Genomic DNA, 14,809 nt, shown 5'->3' on the forward strand with positions numbered 1-14,809 from the left:
GGATCTGTTGTACTCAAAGTTTATGGTGACCCACCAAGAGTCACACCTGGGTCACGTCATGGTCACCTCAGCAACATGCCAAGTTGTTAGACCTTGGTCATACCTAGTCGCAGCGTGTTCACATATGTTCACATCTTAGTCACTCTGGAACAGACTTGGACATGACTTGACATGGACATGACTTGGATATGACTTGACATGGACATGACTTGGACATGACTTGACCTGGACATGACTTGGGTATGACGGAAGCAATACATGACTGAAGAGTGCCAAACCTCAACCTCGACTCACCATGGTCAAAGTCGATCAGAGGGAAGTACTGGCGCAATGGTACACGGAATACACCTGTTGGTGCACATGGGAAGCAGTCCAACAGTTAAGAGGTATAGGTGGTGCACCAACCCTCGCAACCAACTAGTGTCAGGAGCGCATGGAATAGACAGGAGAACACATGGAGCACGGGATTCACTGACCCAGAATAGGCTGGAGTGTTGCGGAAGCCATCAAGGACAAAGCGGCCCACAAACGGTGAAATGGCTAAGGATGGCTAAGGGTGCAAGAAGACATCCAATAGGAAGAAGGAGAGGAGATTGGCAGCGGGGGGTGGAGCAGAGGAGGAGAAGGTGAAGAGGGGGAAAGGGGAAAGGGAGAGGGACATTCTAGCAAGGGCGAGAGGCATGAGTGAAGGGGTGAGAGGCTAGAGTCAAGAGCTCGCCTCGTGTGTATCTTCTGGGGGTGTATTAGTCATCTTGCTTTCTAATGAGTTATGCTACTCCCCATCTCTGCTCGCTACTCTAAAATCTCTTTCCGTTGTGTTCTCCTCCCCTCCTCTCTCTTCACCTGGTACAACGAACCTGTGTCATGTGGTTGAAGTTCTTTGCCATTCATGTCGAGGGTTGGCTTTCATGATGTTGTTCCGCTTTGGTCTTCTTCTTGCTCACATCACTTCAGCACTTGTACCGCTTGCACATAGTTGACACCATCGACAAGCACTCACCTACGTACCATCAGTGACACTTATGGCATGTCTTACTCGCTTCTCGCACCAGTGGCCCTAGGCCTCCGGTAATACTTCCGGAAGTGTTAGGAACCCCCCCCCCCCCCCCCTTCAGACAGACCGCTTTGCGATCATTCTTGGGATTTGTCCAATTTTATCGAAGGCATATCAAACAATATTCCAAAATAGTATCGCCATTGACTGATCTGACCTCAGATAAAGTACCTTTTATATGGGGACAGAATCAACAGGAAAGTTTTAACACCATAAAACAAGCTGTGGTCTTAGGACTGGTGTTAAAAATAGTTGATCCCCAGAAACCGTTTTTCCTTGAAACCGATGCAAGTGGCATTGCGGTAGGAGCAGTTCTCCTCCAAGAGGGAAGGCTAGTAGCCTTTGAAAGCAAGAAGCTTTCTCCCTCTCAACGAAATTGGCCAACTCATGAATTAGAGTTGTATGCTGTTGTCCATGCTCTGAAAACATGGAGACATTATTTGTATGGGTTAGAGTTTTATGTTGATGTTGATCATGATACTCTGAAACATTTTTGTAAACAACCTGACCTGAGAGGCCGCCAAGCTAGGTGAACAAGACTCATGCAAGAGTTTAACTTGACTATTCGGTACCGAAGAGGCAAGGATAATAAAGACTGCGGTGTTTGAGACACTCAGGACTGAGTTAGGAATGAGTAGTGGGGATCATCCAGAAACGGATGGTCAGATGGAAAGAATCAACCAAATTTTAGAGGATATGCTTAGAGCATATGTGTCATTGAGGCAACATACATGGGACAAGTGGTTGCCATTGTTAGAATTTGCCTACAATGATAGAAAACATTCCTCTACAGGGTTCAGTCCTTTTGAGCTGAACTATGGTTATAGACCAGCGAATCCAACTATAGTTGGAATACCTCAGAAAGTGCCTAGTGCCGTGAACTTTGTGGCTCAGATGCGGGAGATGCTAGCACTTGCGAGAGCTAACATCCGCCAAGCTATGGATAAGCTAAGGCGTATGCGGATGAAAACCGATCCACTAGAGAATTTAAGGAAGGAGAAAAAGTTTTTCTCAGAGTTCCTTCACACTCTAAGTCTTTGACTGCAGGAGAGTGTGCTAAGTTATCACCTCAATATTGTGGGCCATGGTTAATTCTAAAAAGAATAAGCAAGGTAGCCTATAAATTAGAATTGCCACAGGGTTGTAAGGTGCACCCAGTATTTCATGTGTCTCGTTTAAATAAATTTTTGCATACAGGTGACTCACTAATTGAGGGTGTTGTTTTGTTTCAGGAGATAGAGGATAATGCAAGACGCAAACCAATAGGAATCCTGGACCGAGGACAATGCAAGTACGCAATCGGAAGATACCCACGGTGTTGGTTGCATGGCATGGTTTACCTCTATCAGAAGCTACCTGGGAATCCGTATACCAGCTACGGAGAGTGTTCCCAGACTTTATCATCGAGGAGGCTGATGCCTGAAGAGGGAAGGAATGTTACACTCAATTCGAGGTAACATGACCTCAGAAGGGTCAGTCGGCATTTTCTTTTAAAGGATCAATGTTTGTATTATATTTGTTTGGGCTTCATGTATATGATCAAAAGGAATCAAGGTCAAGGTCCTTGGTGAGGATGACATGGCACTAGACTAGGTGGATCTAAGGCTAAGGGACCTAAATGCATGAAATGTGCCAAGGGGCAAATGGTTTCAATGATATTTCAAGAGAGGGGTAACTGATGCATTAAGGAGGGATCCTAGAATGAAGACATGTGGCATACTACATCCATCTAGGGAATTTTGGGACTTGGTGGAATTTTGTAAGCAAGAGCTTTCACGTAACGAATTTGAGAGAGAGAGCTTACTACCACCGAGGTTGGCTGGGAGAAAAATCCTCGTGCCTGTACCCGTGATTTGATAAAAGTTAGGAGTTAGCAGTTTTGGATGTATCATAGAGCATATAACCAACGCTGTGGGTATCTTCCAATTGCATACCTGCATCGTTTCTCGGTCCAAGATTCTCGTTGGTTTGCGCCTTGCATTATCCTCTATCTCCTAAAACGAAACAACACCCTCAATTAGGGAGTCATCTGCGTGCAAAAATTCTTTAAACGAGAAACACGAAACACTGGGTGCACCTTACAACAGTGTGGTAATTCTGATTTATAGGCCACCTTGCCTATTCTTTTTAGAATTAACCACAGGCCACAATATCGGGGTGATAAGTTAGCAAACTCTCCTGCAATCAAAGACTTAGAGTACGAAGAAACTCTGAGAAAAACTTTTTCTCCTTGCTTAAATTCTCTAACGGATCTATTTCATCCGCATACGCTTTAGCTCTATCCATAGCTTGGCGGATGTTAGCTCTCACAAGTGCTAGCATCTCCCGCATTTGAACCACAAAGTTTGCGGCACTAGGCACAATCTGAGGTACTCCAACTGTAGTTGGATTTGCTGGTCTATAACCATAGTTCAGCTCAAACGGACTGAACCCTGTAGAGAAATGTTTTCTATCATTGTAGGCAAATTCTAACAATGGCAACCACTTGTCCCACATATGTTGCCTCAATGAAACATATGCTCCAAGCATATCCTCCAGAATTTAATTGACTATTTCCGTCTGACCAACTGTTTCAGGATGATCCCCACTACTCAATTCCAACTCAGTCCTTGGTGTTTGAAACACCGCAGTCCAAAAATAGCTGGTAAATTTAACATCCATGTCTGACACTATGGATCTGGGTAATCCATGCAGACGAAATATATGTTTAATAAACAAATCCGCCACTTGCGGGGCACTAACAAACTCCCTGGTTGGAATGAAGTGAGCCATCTTGGTAGACGATCAACTACCACAAGGATAGAATCATATCCACCTTGTGTTATAGGCAAGCCTACAATAAAATCCATGAAAATGCTATCCTAGTGGTATTTCCGAGGGTTGTAAAAGTCCGGGTTGCTTCACCCGCTCTGCCTTGACACGAAAAACAATGTGTCACATATTCATGAATATGTTTTTTCATTTTTTGCCAAAAGAAATCTTGTTTCACTAGATCATACGTTTTCTCGAATCCTGGAGGTCCCGCACATGGGCTATCATGGCATTATTGAATGACTATCTGCTTGAGATCATTCTGATTAGGTAGTACTACCTTGCCATTTCTTTTCAGCATACCATCATTTATGGTATATCTTGTATAAGTTTGGCCTTTTCTAGATGCTAGGTCATCCTTTTTCCCAGGTTTAAGCACATGAGTCTTAGGCCAAAGACTCTACACAAACTCGTCCACCTTTTAAGTTTATTTAATCTCTGCTATTAGAGTCCTCTCTAATACCGTAAAACTCATATTATGCATAATGCGTGACAACGGATCCGCAACTTTATTATCCTTCCCTCTTTCGTACTGAATCGTCAAGTTAAACTCATGCATGAGTTCTGTCCACCTAGCTTGGTGGCCTCTCAAGTCAGGTTGTTTACAAAAATGTTTCAAAGTATTATGATCATAAAATTCTGATCCATACAAATAATGTCTCCGTGTTTTCAAAGCATGGACATGAGTTGGTCAATTTCGTTGAGAGGGAGAAAGCTTCTTGCTTTCAAAGGCTACTGGTTGCTCCTATCGCAATGCCACTTGCATCGGTTTCAATGAAAAACGATTTCTGGGGATCAACTATTTTTGACACTGATCCTGAGACCACAGCTTGTTTTATGGTGTTAAAACTTTCCTGTTGATTCTCTCCCCATATAAAAGATACTTTATCTGATGTCACACACAATTCTACTATTTCCTACTGCCAATCACGGGAGCAGCACCGGAGTTAATTCACCCAGCCAACCTTGCTGAAGCTTTCAAGCAGACAAAGAATTCCAAATCAAAACATACGTGAAAATCACTATTCCCTTCTCTCTCAAGCCTCAACAAGCCCCATCTCCCTAGATGGATCTAGATGCCACATGTCATCATCATAGGGCCTTCCTAATGCAACATTTCACCCCTCTCTTGGGATGCATTAAAATCCTTTGCCCCTAGGCACATTCCTTGCATTAGGCCCTTAGCCTTAGATCCACCTAGTCTGGTGCTATCAACCCTCACCTAGGACCTTGACATTAATTCCCTCCCGATCATTTACATGAAGTGCAAACAAATAATCACAAACATAGATCCTTTAAGGGAAATGTCGACTGATTCTTCCGAGGTCATGCTACCTCGGCTAGAGCGTAACATTCCTTCCCTCTTCAGACATCAGCATCCTCGATGATAAAATCTGGGAACACTCTCCGCAACTGCTATATGGATTCCCAGGTAGCTTCGGATAGAGGCTGACCATGCCATGCAGCCAACACCGTGGGTATCTTCCGATTTCGTATTTGCATTGTTCCTCGGTCCAGGATTCTTATTGGTTTGCGCCTCGCATTATCCTCTATCTCCTGAAACAAAACCACACCTTCGATTAGTGAGTCACCTGTATGTAAAAATTTCTTTAAGCGCGAAACAGGAAAAACCTGGTGCACCTTACACCCCTGTGGCAATTCTAATTTATAGGCCACCTTGCCTATTCTCACCTTGCCTATTCTCTTTAGAATTAACCGCGGCCCATAGTATCGAGGTGATAACTTAGCACACTCTCCTGAAGTCAATGACTTCGAGTGCGAAGGAACTCTGAGAAAAACTTTTTCTCCTTTCTTAAATACTCTTATAGACCGGTTTTCATCCGCATACACCTTGGCTCTATACATAGCCTGGCGGATATTAGCTCTCGCAAGTGCTAGCATCTCCCGCATCTGAACCACAAAGTTCGCGGCACTAGGCACTTTCTGAGGTACTCCAACTATAGTTGGATTGGCTGGTCTATAACCATAGTTCAGCTCAAACGGACTGAACCTGGTAGAGGAATGTTTTCTATCATTGTGGGCAAACTCCAACAATGGCAACCACTTGTCCCATGTATGTTGCCTCAATGACACATATGCCCTCAACATATCCTCTAAGGTCTGGTTGACTCTCTCCGTCTGACCATCCGTCTCAGGATGATCCCCACTACTCATTCCCAACTCAATCCTTAGTGTCTCAAATACCGCTGTCCAAAAATGACCAGTAAATCTGACATCTCTGTCTGACACTATGGATCTAGGCAATCCATGCAGACGAAATATATGTCTAATGAACAAATCCGCCACTTGCGGGGCACTAACAGACTCCTAGTCGGAATGAAGTGAGCCATCTTGGTTAGATGATCAACCACCACAAGGATAGAATCATACTCTCCTTGTGTCGTAGGCGGCCCTACAATAAAGTCCATGGAAATGCTCTCCCACTTACTTAGTGGTATCTCCAAGGGTTGTAAAAATCCGGGTAGCTTCACCCGCTCGGCCTTACTAACCTGACACGAGAAACACCGTGTCACATATTCATGAATATGCTTTTTCATCTTTGGTCAAAAGAAATCTCGCTTCACGAGCTCATATGTCTTCTCGACCCCTGGGTGTCCCGCACACGGGTTATCATGCACTGTCGAATGACTTTCTGCCTGAGATCATTCTGACTAGGTACTACAACCTTGCCATTTCTTTTTAGCATACCATCCCTTATGGTATATCTTGCATATGTTTGGCCTTTTCTGGATGCCAGGTCATCCTTTTCATTTTCCCCGGGTTTTAGCACATGAGCTTTAGGCCATAAGCTCTGGACAAACTCGTCCACCTTTTTGAGTTTCTCTAATCTCGGTCATTAGAGCGCTCTCTAATACTGTGAAACTCAGGTTGTGCATAATGCGAGACAACGCATCAGCCACCTTATTATCTTTTCCTCTTCGGTACCGAATCGTTAAATTAAACTCCTGCATGAGTTCTGCCCACCTAGCTTGGCGGCCCCTCAAGTCAGGCTGTTTACAAAAATGTTTCAGAGTATCATGATCTACATCCACATAAAACTCTGAACCATACAAATAATGCCTCCATGTTTTCAAAGCATGGATAACAGCATACAACTCCAATTCATGAGTTGGCCAATTCCTTTGAGAGGGAGAAAGCTTCTTGCTTTCAAAGGCTACTGGCGTTCCCTCTTGAAGGAGAACTGCTCCTACCGCAATGCCACTTGCATCGGTTTCCAGGAACAACGGTTTTTGGGGATCAACTATTTTTAACACCGGTCCTATGACCACAGCTTGTTTTATGGTGTTAAAACTTTCTTGTTGATTCTGTCCCCATATAAAAGGTACTTTATCTGAGGTCAGATCAGTCAATGGCGATACTATTTCGGAATATCCTTTGATATGCCTTCTATAAAACTGAACAAATCCCAAGAATGATCGCAACGCGGTCAGACAACGCGGTCAGACTCTGAGGGATTGGCCAAGTCAGTATTGCAGCCACTTTCTTTGGATCCATTTCTTACCCCTCTGGAGTAATTATGAATCCTAAATATTCAAGTCTAACCATACACAGTATAGTCTTCTTTTTATTTACATACAGTCTGGCTTTCCTCAATGTACTGAACACTATTCTCAAGTGTTCACGATGCTCAGTAATACTTTTACTGAATATCAGGATATCGTCAATAAAAAGTACTACGAACTTTCCGATATACGGACATAAGAAATCGTTCATAAGCATGATGAATGTAGCTGGAGCATTGGTAAGTCCGAAGGGCATTACCAAAAACTCATAATGACCAAACTTGCTTCTGAAAGTGGTTTTATGCACATCCTCGGCTCTAATCCGGATCTGATGGTAGCCACACTTAAGATCTATCTTGCTAAAAATGTAATGCATCTAGCAAATCATCAATCCGAGCCATCGGATACCTGTGCTTAACAGTGATATTATTCAATGCTCTGTAATCTATACAGAGGCGAAACGTATCATCCTTTTTCTTCTTTATATCACCGGCGAAGCAAAAGGTGAGAAACTTGGTTGAATCTGCCTCAACTTGAGGTATTCTTCCAGTTGTCTACGCACCTCCGCCTCTTCAGTAAAACTCATTCTATAGGGAGGTCTATTTACAGGTTCTGCCCCCGGAATCAGTTCAATCTTATGCTGAACATTTCGCACTGGAGGTAACCCATAAGGTAGTTCATCCCTAAAACATTCAGAGAACTCCTCTGTTATAAGATTAGCCAGCTTCGCCATCTCACCACTTTGCGTAACATCAGTGCTAGCCGAAGAATCATCAACCGGTTCTACCGATGCTGTGCAAAGGAATAAAAACTCTTCTTGAGCTTTTCGGATTTCCATCACGGAAACCAACGGTCCCTGAGGTACATCTTTCTCACCTCGCAAGACATAAAGCACATCATTCATCTTGAATTGATATACGTGCTTTTTCCAATCAATGGCTGGATTCTTCGTAGAATGCAACGCCATACCCAGGGCTATATCTGCATGAGCAAGCTTGGTCATCTATAAATCAAGCTTCTCAGCATAGTCCTGAATCCGAAGCTCCAACTGGGTAACCCTTTGGTCCCATACTTCAGTTGAACTTCCATCTGCCATCCTGACTGTATACGCATAGTCAGATGGACTTGTCTTTAATTTCAGCCTCTTCACGAGCTCGGAGTTAATCACATTGTGAGTTGACGCCGAGTCAAACAACACAATAACATCATGATTGGCCACTTGCCCTTTCATTTTAATTAAATCCGTATCATTAAAGGCTGTATACCCCGTTGCTGCGGGCTTAGATAGGATGTTATCAGGTGCACTCGTCACTAGCTTAGCAACAGACACACATAACAAACAAGGTACTAACCTCTGAGAAGATCCCACTAGCTGAATCTGCATCTCTTCCGCTCTGGGACTTCCCTCCATCTCCACGTCGCATTCTGAGATCACCATCTCAGCCATCCGACGATCTTTGTTACGTGGACAATCCTTCCACTGATGAGGCTGAAGGCAACCAAAACATAAGCCTTCTCTCCTTGCTTTTTCCCTTTGTTCTGGGTTCAAGGGAGACTTAGACCAAGCCCGGGCTGCCATTGGGGTTACTTTCCTTTTCACTCCAATGTTTTCACTCCAATGGTGGTACTTGATTTAGGAGTTTCAGCTGGTTTCGCCTGCTTGGCTTGACCACTCGGTTGAGAACCACTCCCTCTACTAGTCCATTTCTTCTTAAACCCAGATTTCTTCGGATACCCATACTGGGTTCCGACCTGTGCAACCCACTTGGCCTGCTGCCCTTGGCATCCTCATAGTTCAGGGCTATAGCTATTGCATCATCTAACGTGTTCGCGTACTTAGCCCGAACTTCCATTTTTATTCGATCATTCAATCCAAATATGAAATCTTTCACTTGGATTGATTGAGGCAGGGGTTCGTCAACCTTCATTACACTCTCTCGAAACTTATCAGTGTATTCTGCCACCGATAAATTTCTCTGACAAAGGTTCCTATATTGATCCCAAGCTCGGGATGCTTCGTCAGGAGGTAAGAAGTGTTTCCTGAATTCTCTTTTAAACCCCTCCCAAGTAGTGGATGCTATACCATCTTTTTGATGTTTAATCCACCACCGATCTGCTGCCTCACTAAACATGTGGGTGGCCTCACGGATCTTCTTGATGTCATTTCTAATTTCACAAATGGCGAACGCCTCGTCCCATTTGTGTAACCAGGTCTCAATGACATCGGAGCTACGGTCGTTCATCCGACCAGAATACTTTCCGGTCTGTAATTGGCAATATTGGGCACTTTAGCCTTGCTAGGCTCGACCGTATGGACACTAGACTCCGGTTCCATTGGAGCCTTTCCCTTCTCCTCTCGAGAAGGTCTGACAGACATACTATGTATCGCTCTCCTAAGTTCAGACTTCCCTGCATTGGCCTGCAACTGCTGCGCTAATAACTGTTGCAAGGCATCCTCAAGCAATGCAATCCTGCCAGATAAAGTATGAGCTACTGGGCGCGACACTTGCTGGGTCGGCCGGACTCCTGATTCACCAGGGTCCCTCCTGGAAGCTCCCTCTTCTGCTTCCATTCAGTTCAATGGGTGTTTTGTTCTAGTTTGTTTTGTTTTGTTTTGTTTTTTTTAAAACACCACTAGAACACTGTATTTACAAGCTGACACAATTCAGTGTGCTGACACTCTGACACAATTCCCTATACTAGGGAATACCTGCAATCCCACATGTACCCTGACTAGGCATTTGACACATGCATAACCCAAATAGCGCTTTTCCCTATACTAGGGAAATTCCTGCAAACTGACTCTGACTGAAGCACACAGGTATAATATGTCCCTGCTACAGTATCATAAACCGCAAACTCTGCTACAACTGCAAAAGCGTAAACTGCTTCTGACAAAACAGGAATGACTAAAAGCAAAAAAGAAAAAATAGATAAAGTGCTCCCTGGTCTTGTTCGCTCCTCTTTTTGTCTGCCAAGGCGTAGCTGCCTGATCGAATTCTGTATGAGGGAATCAAGTCAAACAGTAATTTCTATCTCCTGGCAAATCATATATGCAGATATCGTGAAACCTGCAGCCTACATTCTCTGGCTATGGGTCGCCTGGTTTTCTTGATTTGTAACTCTCTGTTTGCGTGGCCTCCTATCCTTGCCTACACTACTCAAGGCCCTACGCTCCTGCGACAAATCTGTAGTCACAGCTTACGTGCTCAGTCCAAATCCTGAATATGGGGCCAGTTGCTTGTCGACTAGCGCTCCACGCCTATCGTCCGCTCCAGATCACAGGCAGCGCCAGCGATTTCGTCAATCGCCCTACGGGATTCCCCCACGCTTCCATCATAGACTACGGGCAGCGCCAACAGCCAAGTCACGGGATTGTCATCAACGATTTCGTCAGTCACGGGCTATCAGCGTCGAAGGGTCTCCTATTCACGAGTCGCTTCCATCGTAGGCCACGAATAGTCCTAACACCGTCCGTCAAGGTCGATGAGCGCAAAACCTGCCCCTCAACCCACGAACCTTTATGTCCAACACACCGCAATTCCTGCTCGCCAGTGCCAGAGGACCACCGCGCTGTTCGTCAATCCCTTCCTTTCCTGCGCTCTGCGACAAGCTTGCGTAGGCCAGTTCGTAGGCCAGCGCCGATCGATGCGTAGGCCAGTTCGTAGGCCAGCGTCAATCTTTACATCGCAATCACGGCCGCGGCAACAGTCACCCTTCCGTCGTATACCACAATCCCTCTCTGACTCTAGCCTTGGGCTCTGATACCAAATGTCACACACAATTCTACTATTTCCTACTGCCAATCACGGAAGCAGCACCGGAGTTAATCCACCCAGCCAACCTTGCTGAAGCTTTCAAGCAGACAGAGAATTCCGAATCAAAACATACGTGAAAATCACTATTCCCTTCTCTCTCAAGCCTCAACAAGCCCCATCTCCCTAGATGGATCTCGATGCCACATGTCATCATCACAAGGCCTTCCTAATGCAACATTTCACCCCTCTCTTGGGATGCATTAAAATCCTTTGCCCCTAGGCACATTCCTTGCATTAGGCCCTTAGCCTTAGATCCACCTAGTCTGGTGCTATCAACCCTCACCTAGGACCTTGACATTAATTCCCTCCCGATCATTTACATGAAGCGCAAACAAATAATCACAAACATAGATCCTTTAAGGGAAATGTCGACTGATTCTTCCGAGGTCATGTTACCTCGGCTAGAGCGTAACATCTGAGGTTAGATCAGTCATTCAATGGCGATACTATTTCGGAACTCCCTTTGATATGCCTTCGATAAAATTGGACAAATCCCAAGAATGATCGCAAAGCGGTCAAACTTTGAGGGATAGGCCAAGTCTGTATCGTAGCCACTTTCTTTGGATCCATTTCCACCCCCTCAAGAGTAATAATGAATCCTAAATATTCAAGTCTTAAGAATGACGTCAATAAAATGTACTACAAACTTCCCAATATATGGGCATAGTAAATCATTCATAAGCATGACGAATATAGCAGGAGCATTGGTAAGTCCAAACGGCATTACCAAAAACCCATAATGTCCAAACCTGCTTCTAAAAGCGATTTTACGCACATCCTCGGCTCTAATACGGATCTGATGGTAGCCACACTTAAGATCAACCTTGCTGAAAATTATGGCCCCATGCAATGCATCTAACAAATCATCGATCCGAGCTATCGGATATCTATGTTTAACAATGATATTATTCAATTCTCTGTAATCTATACAGAGGCGAAAAGTATCATCTTTCTTTTTCTTCAATATCACTGGCGAAGTAAAAGGTGAGAAACTGGGTTGAATCTGCCCTAGCTTGAGGTATTCTTCCAGTTGTCTTCGCACCTCTACTTCTTCAATAAAACTTAACCTGTAGGGACGTCTATTTACAGGTTCTTCCCCCGGGATTAGTTCAATCTTATGCTGAACATTCTGCTCTGGAGGTAATCCACAAGGCAACTCATCCCTAAAACAATCCAAGAACTCTTCTGCTATTTGATCAACCAACTTGGCCATCTCCCCATCTTGGGTAACATTAGTGCTAGCCGAAGGATCTTCAATCGTCTCTACCGATGCTGTACAAAGAAACAAAAACTCTTCTTGAGTTTTTCGAACTTCCATTACGGAAATCAACGGTCCTTGGTGTATATCTTTTTCACCTCATAAGACATACAACACATCATTCATCTTGAATCGATAAATGTGTTTTTTCCAATCTATGGCTGGATTCTTCCTAGAATGCCAAGCCTTGCCTAGGACTATATATGCGTGAGCAAGCTTTGTCATTTCGAAATCAAGCTTCTCTACATAGTCCCAGGTTGACCTTCATGTCTTTGCTCTCATAGAAGGCCTGTCTAGATCTTATGTTTTGTTTCATGCAAGAAAGCATCTAGTGAGTATTGGTATGGTAATAGAGACTCGAGAGTCTCATTAGACATGCCCTATCATTGGAACCATTTGGATACTTGTGCATACTGGCAATGCTCGTCCCCCCTCCACTGCAAGCTGCATAGAGGATGAAAGGGCTCTCCATGGTAGCCTCTATTGACCTGCATCTCTCGAGCCAAACTGTATGACTGTGTCCAGGTATGTGATAATTTGAAATGATGCATCTACGTATAGGTTCTCCTAGAGCAAACTCTTCTAGGATGATATTGTGTGGTGCATATCTCATCCCTTGGATCATGCAAGGTAGCATCATGACTTCTAGTCTCTCAAACCCATTCTACTCATCCTCCCTGAGGTCTACTAACCAAAAATCCCCTACATGGAGGGCTGCTGGTCAAACTAGAAAGAGGAGTGATTTCATGGTCACGTGCTAGAATTTTGCTTGGAAACACTGTCTCTATAGCCTTGATAAGGAAGCACTATCTAAGCCTCCGGTTAGAGCTGGGTCTCATTGGCATTGAAGATCATGACCTTGGTTTTACCTAGGTTGACCATCTTGGCTCTCACAAAAAGCCAGCAGAGCTACTAGATGCACCTATCGTCCCTTTGTTGTGTCTAATATCAACACTACATCATGCACATATAGCAGGATGGGTATGACAAACTATGTCAGTGTTGATCCTGAGCCTCCTAGTGTGGAAAAAAAAAAGAAACTTGAGAACAGACATTTAGAATTTATGAACATTGTAAGAAAAAAAAAATTTGTGGTGTCGATTGAGAACTATGGTATCCTTTCATTTCTATATTACCTCAGCTGATGCTTTCTCAGTAATCACATACTTTGTTGCAAATTTTTGAATCACTTCTCTTGTGGCTGCTTCGGATCCCATAAACTGGATGAGATTTGGATTATCCACAATGAATTCAAAATAAGTTAAATTCAAATAAATGAGTCCATCATCTTGATCTGAAGGTATGATTACGCCTAGTTTTCCCATTGCTTTTTGAAGGAGTTTTAAGTACAGGTACAAGTCGAGCTCATTATAGCTTTCGGCCTCTACTCCGATGAATTTACTGAAGAGCCTCACCTGTGATACACCAAATAAGGATGATCATCATCAGTCTTAAACCAAAAGCATGCATACATGCATGTATCTTGTATGTGATATGTGCATAAATAGTTAGAGACATGCATACACACATGCATTGCTGCCTCAGTCCTTGCATGATTACATTGTGAGATTGTGCGTGCACACTCACGCTTGTGTATATATTTTCATGTGTGTGAGCATGTGTGTTCATGCTTGCATGCACGAACGCATGCAAGTGTGCATTTGTGTAGATGTGTGTGTGGGGGCGGGGGGGGCTTATTCAGACACAAGATGGACAATTTTGTAAGCGTGAATGTGCATCAGTCTGCATCCGTATATGTGTGCAATGTGTAAGGCAGTGCATAGTCTTATTCAAAATATAGGATATTTGTATGTGTATGTGGGGGGTGGGTGTGCATATTCAAAGCAGTTTTATTAAATACAATGTTGGAGTTGACAATCGCAGATCGAGCTAACATATCCATCTCCTTTGCAAAAGCAACAGATCAGCACCCGTTGTGCAAGGAGTTGGGGAGTAGGTCTCTAGGTCTCCGTAAGTGTCCACAGATTAGACATTGGGAGTATCAAGTCCCACTGGATTCTCAATTAGTGGGAAGTGTCTAATGTTTGGGGCACTCTGATTGTTATGGATTGGTTGTTATAAATGACCATGAGATAGCTTAAGCATGACATTCCTGAGAGCGAGTTGCCTGGTGCCTCAGGAGTCAAGATATGCATGGGACTCATTCTGTTGTCCATCAAAATATCATAAGTCACGACGGGCTTAGGGGGGGATGGGATGCTTTTTTAGAGACAGCTAAAAGGATAGCAATCTCAGTTGCAATCACACTTGGATAAAATTTGATATCTCTACCCACTAGCAGATTCAATGCCTTACGCACTGAGAGACGTGCTTTGGCTGGAAA

The 14,809-nt window shown here is 44.0% G+C and overlaps 1 protein-coding gene across 1 annotated transcript in view; it reads right to left on the reverse strand.

The window, feature by feature from the left end:
- The window catches only part of LOC147889347 (uncharacterized), a 225,183-nt gene that overhangs the window by 81,112 nt on the left and 129,262 nt on the right, over positions 1-14,809 (reverse strand). The window contains exon 10 of the mRNA XM_087392059.1: positions 13,602-13,880. Within this exon, the coding sequence (XP_087248185.1) occupies positions 13,602-13,880 (279 nt within the window). The remainder of the gene's footprint in view (positions 1-13,601; positions 13,881-14,809) is intronic.

The sequence above is a fragment of the Dipteris shenzhenensis genome, chromosome 20, assembly GCF_047967505.1.
Source record: "Dipteris shenzhenensis isolate YYH24624 ecotype China chromosome 20, Dip_SZ_1.0, whole genome shotgun sequence".
Classification (NCBI taxonomy): Eukaryota; Viridiplantae; Streptophyta; class Polypodiopsida; order Gleicheniales; family Dipteridaceae; genus Dipteris; species Dipteris shenzhenensis.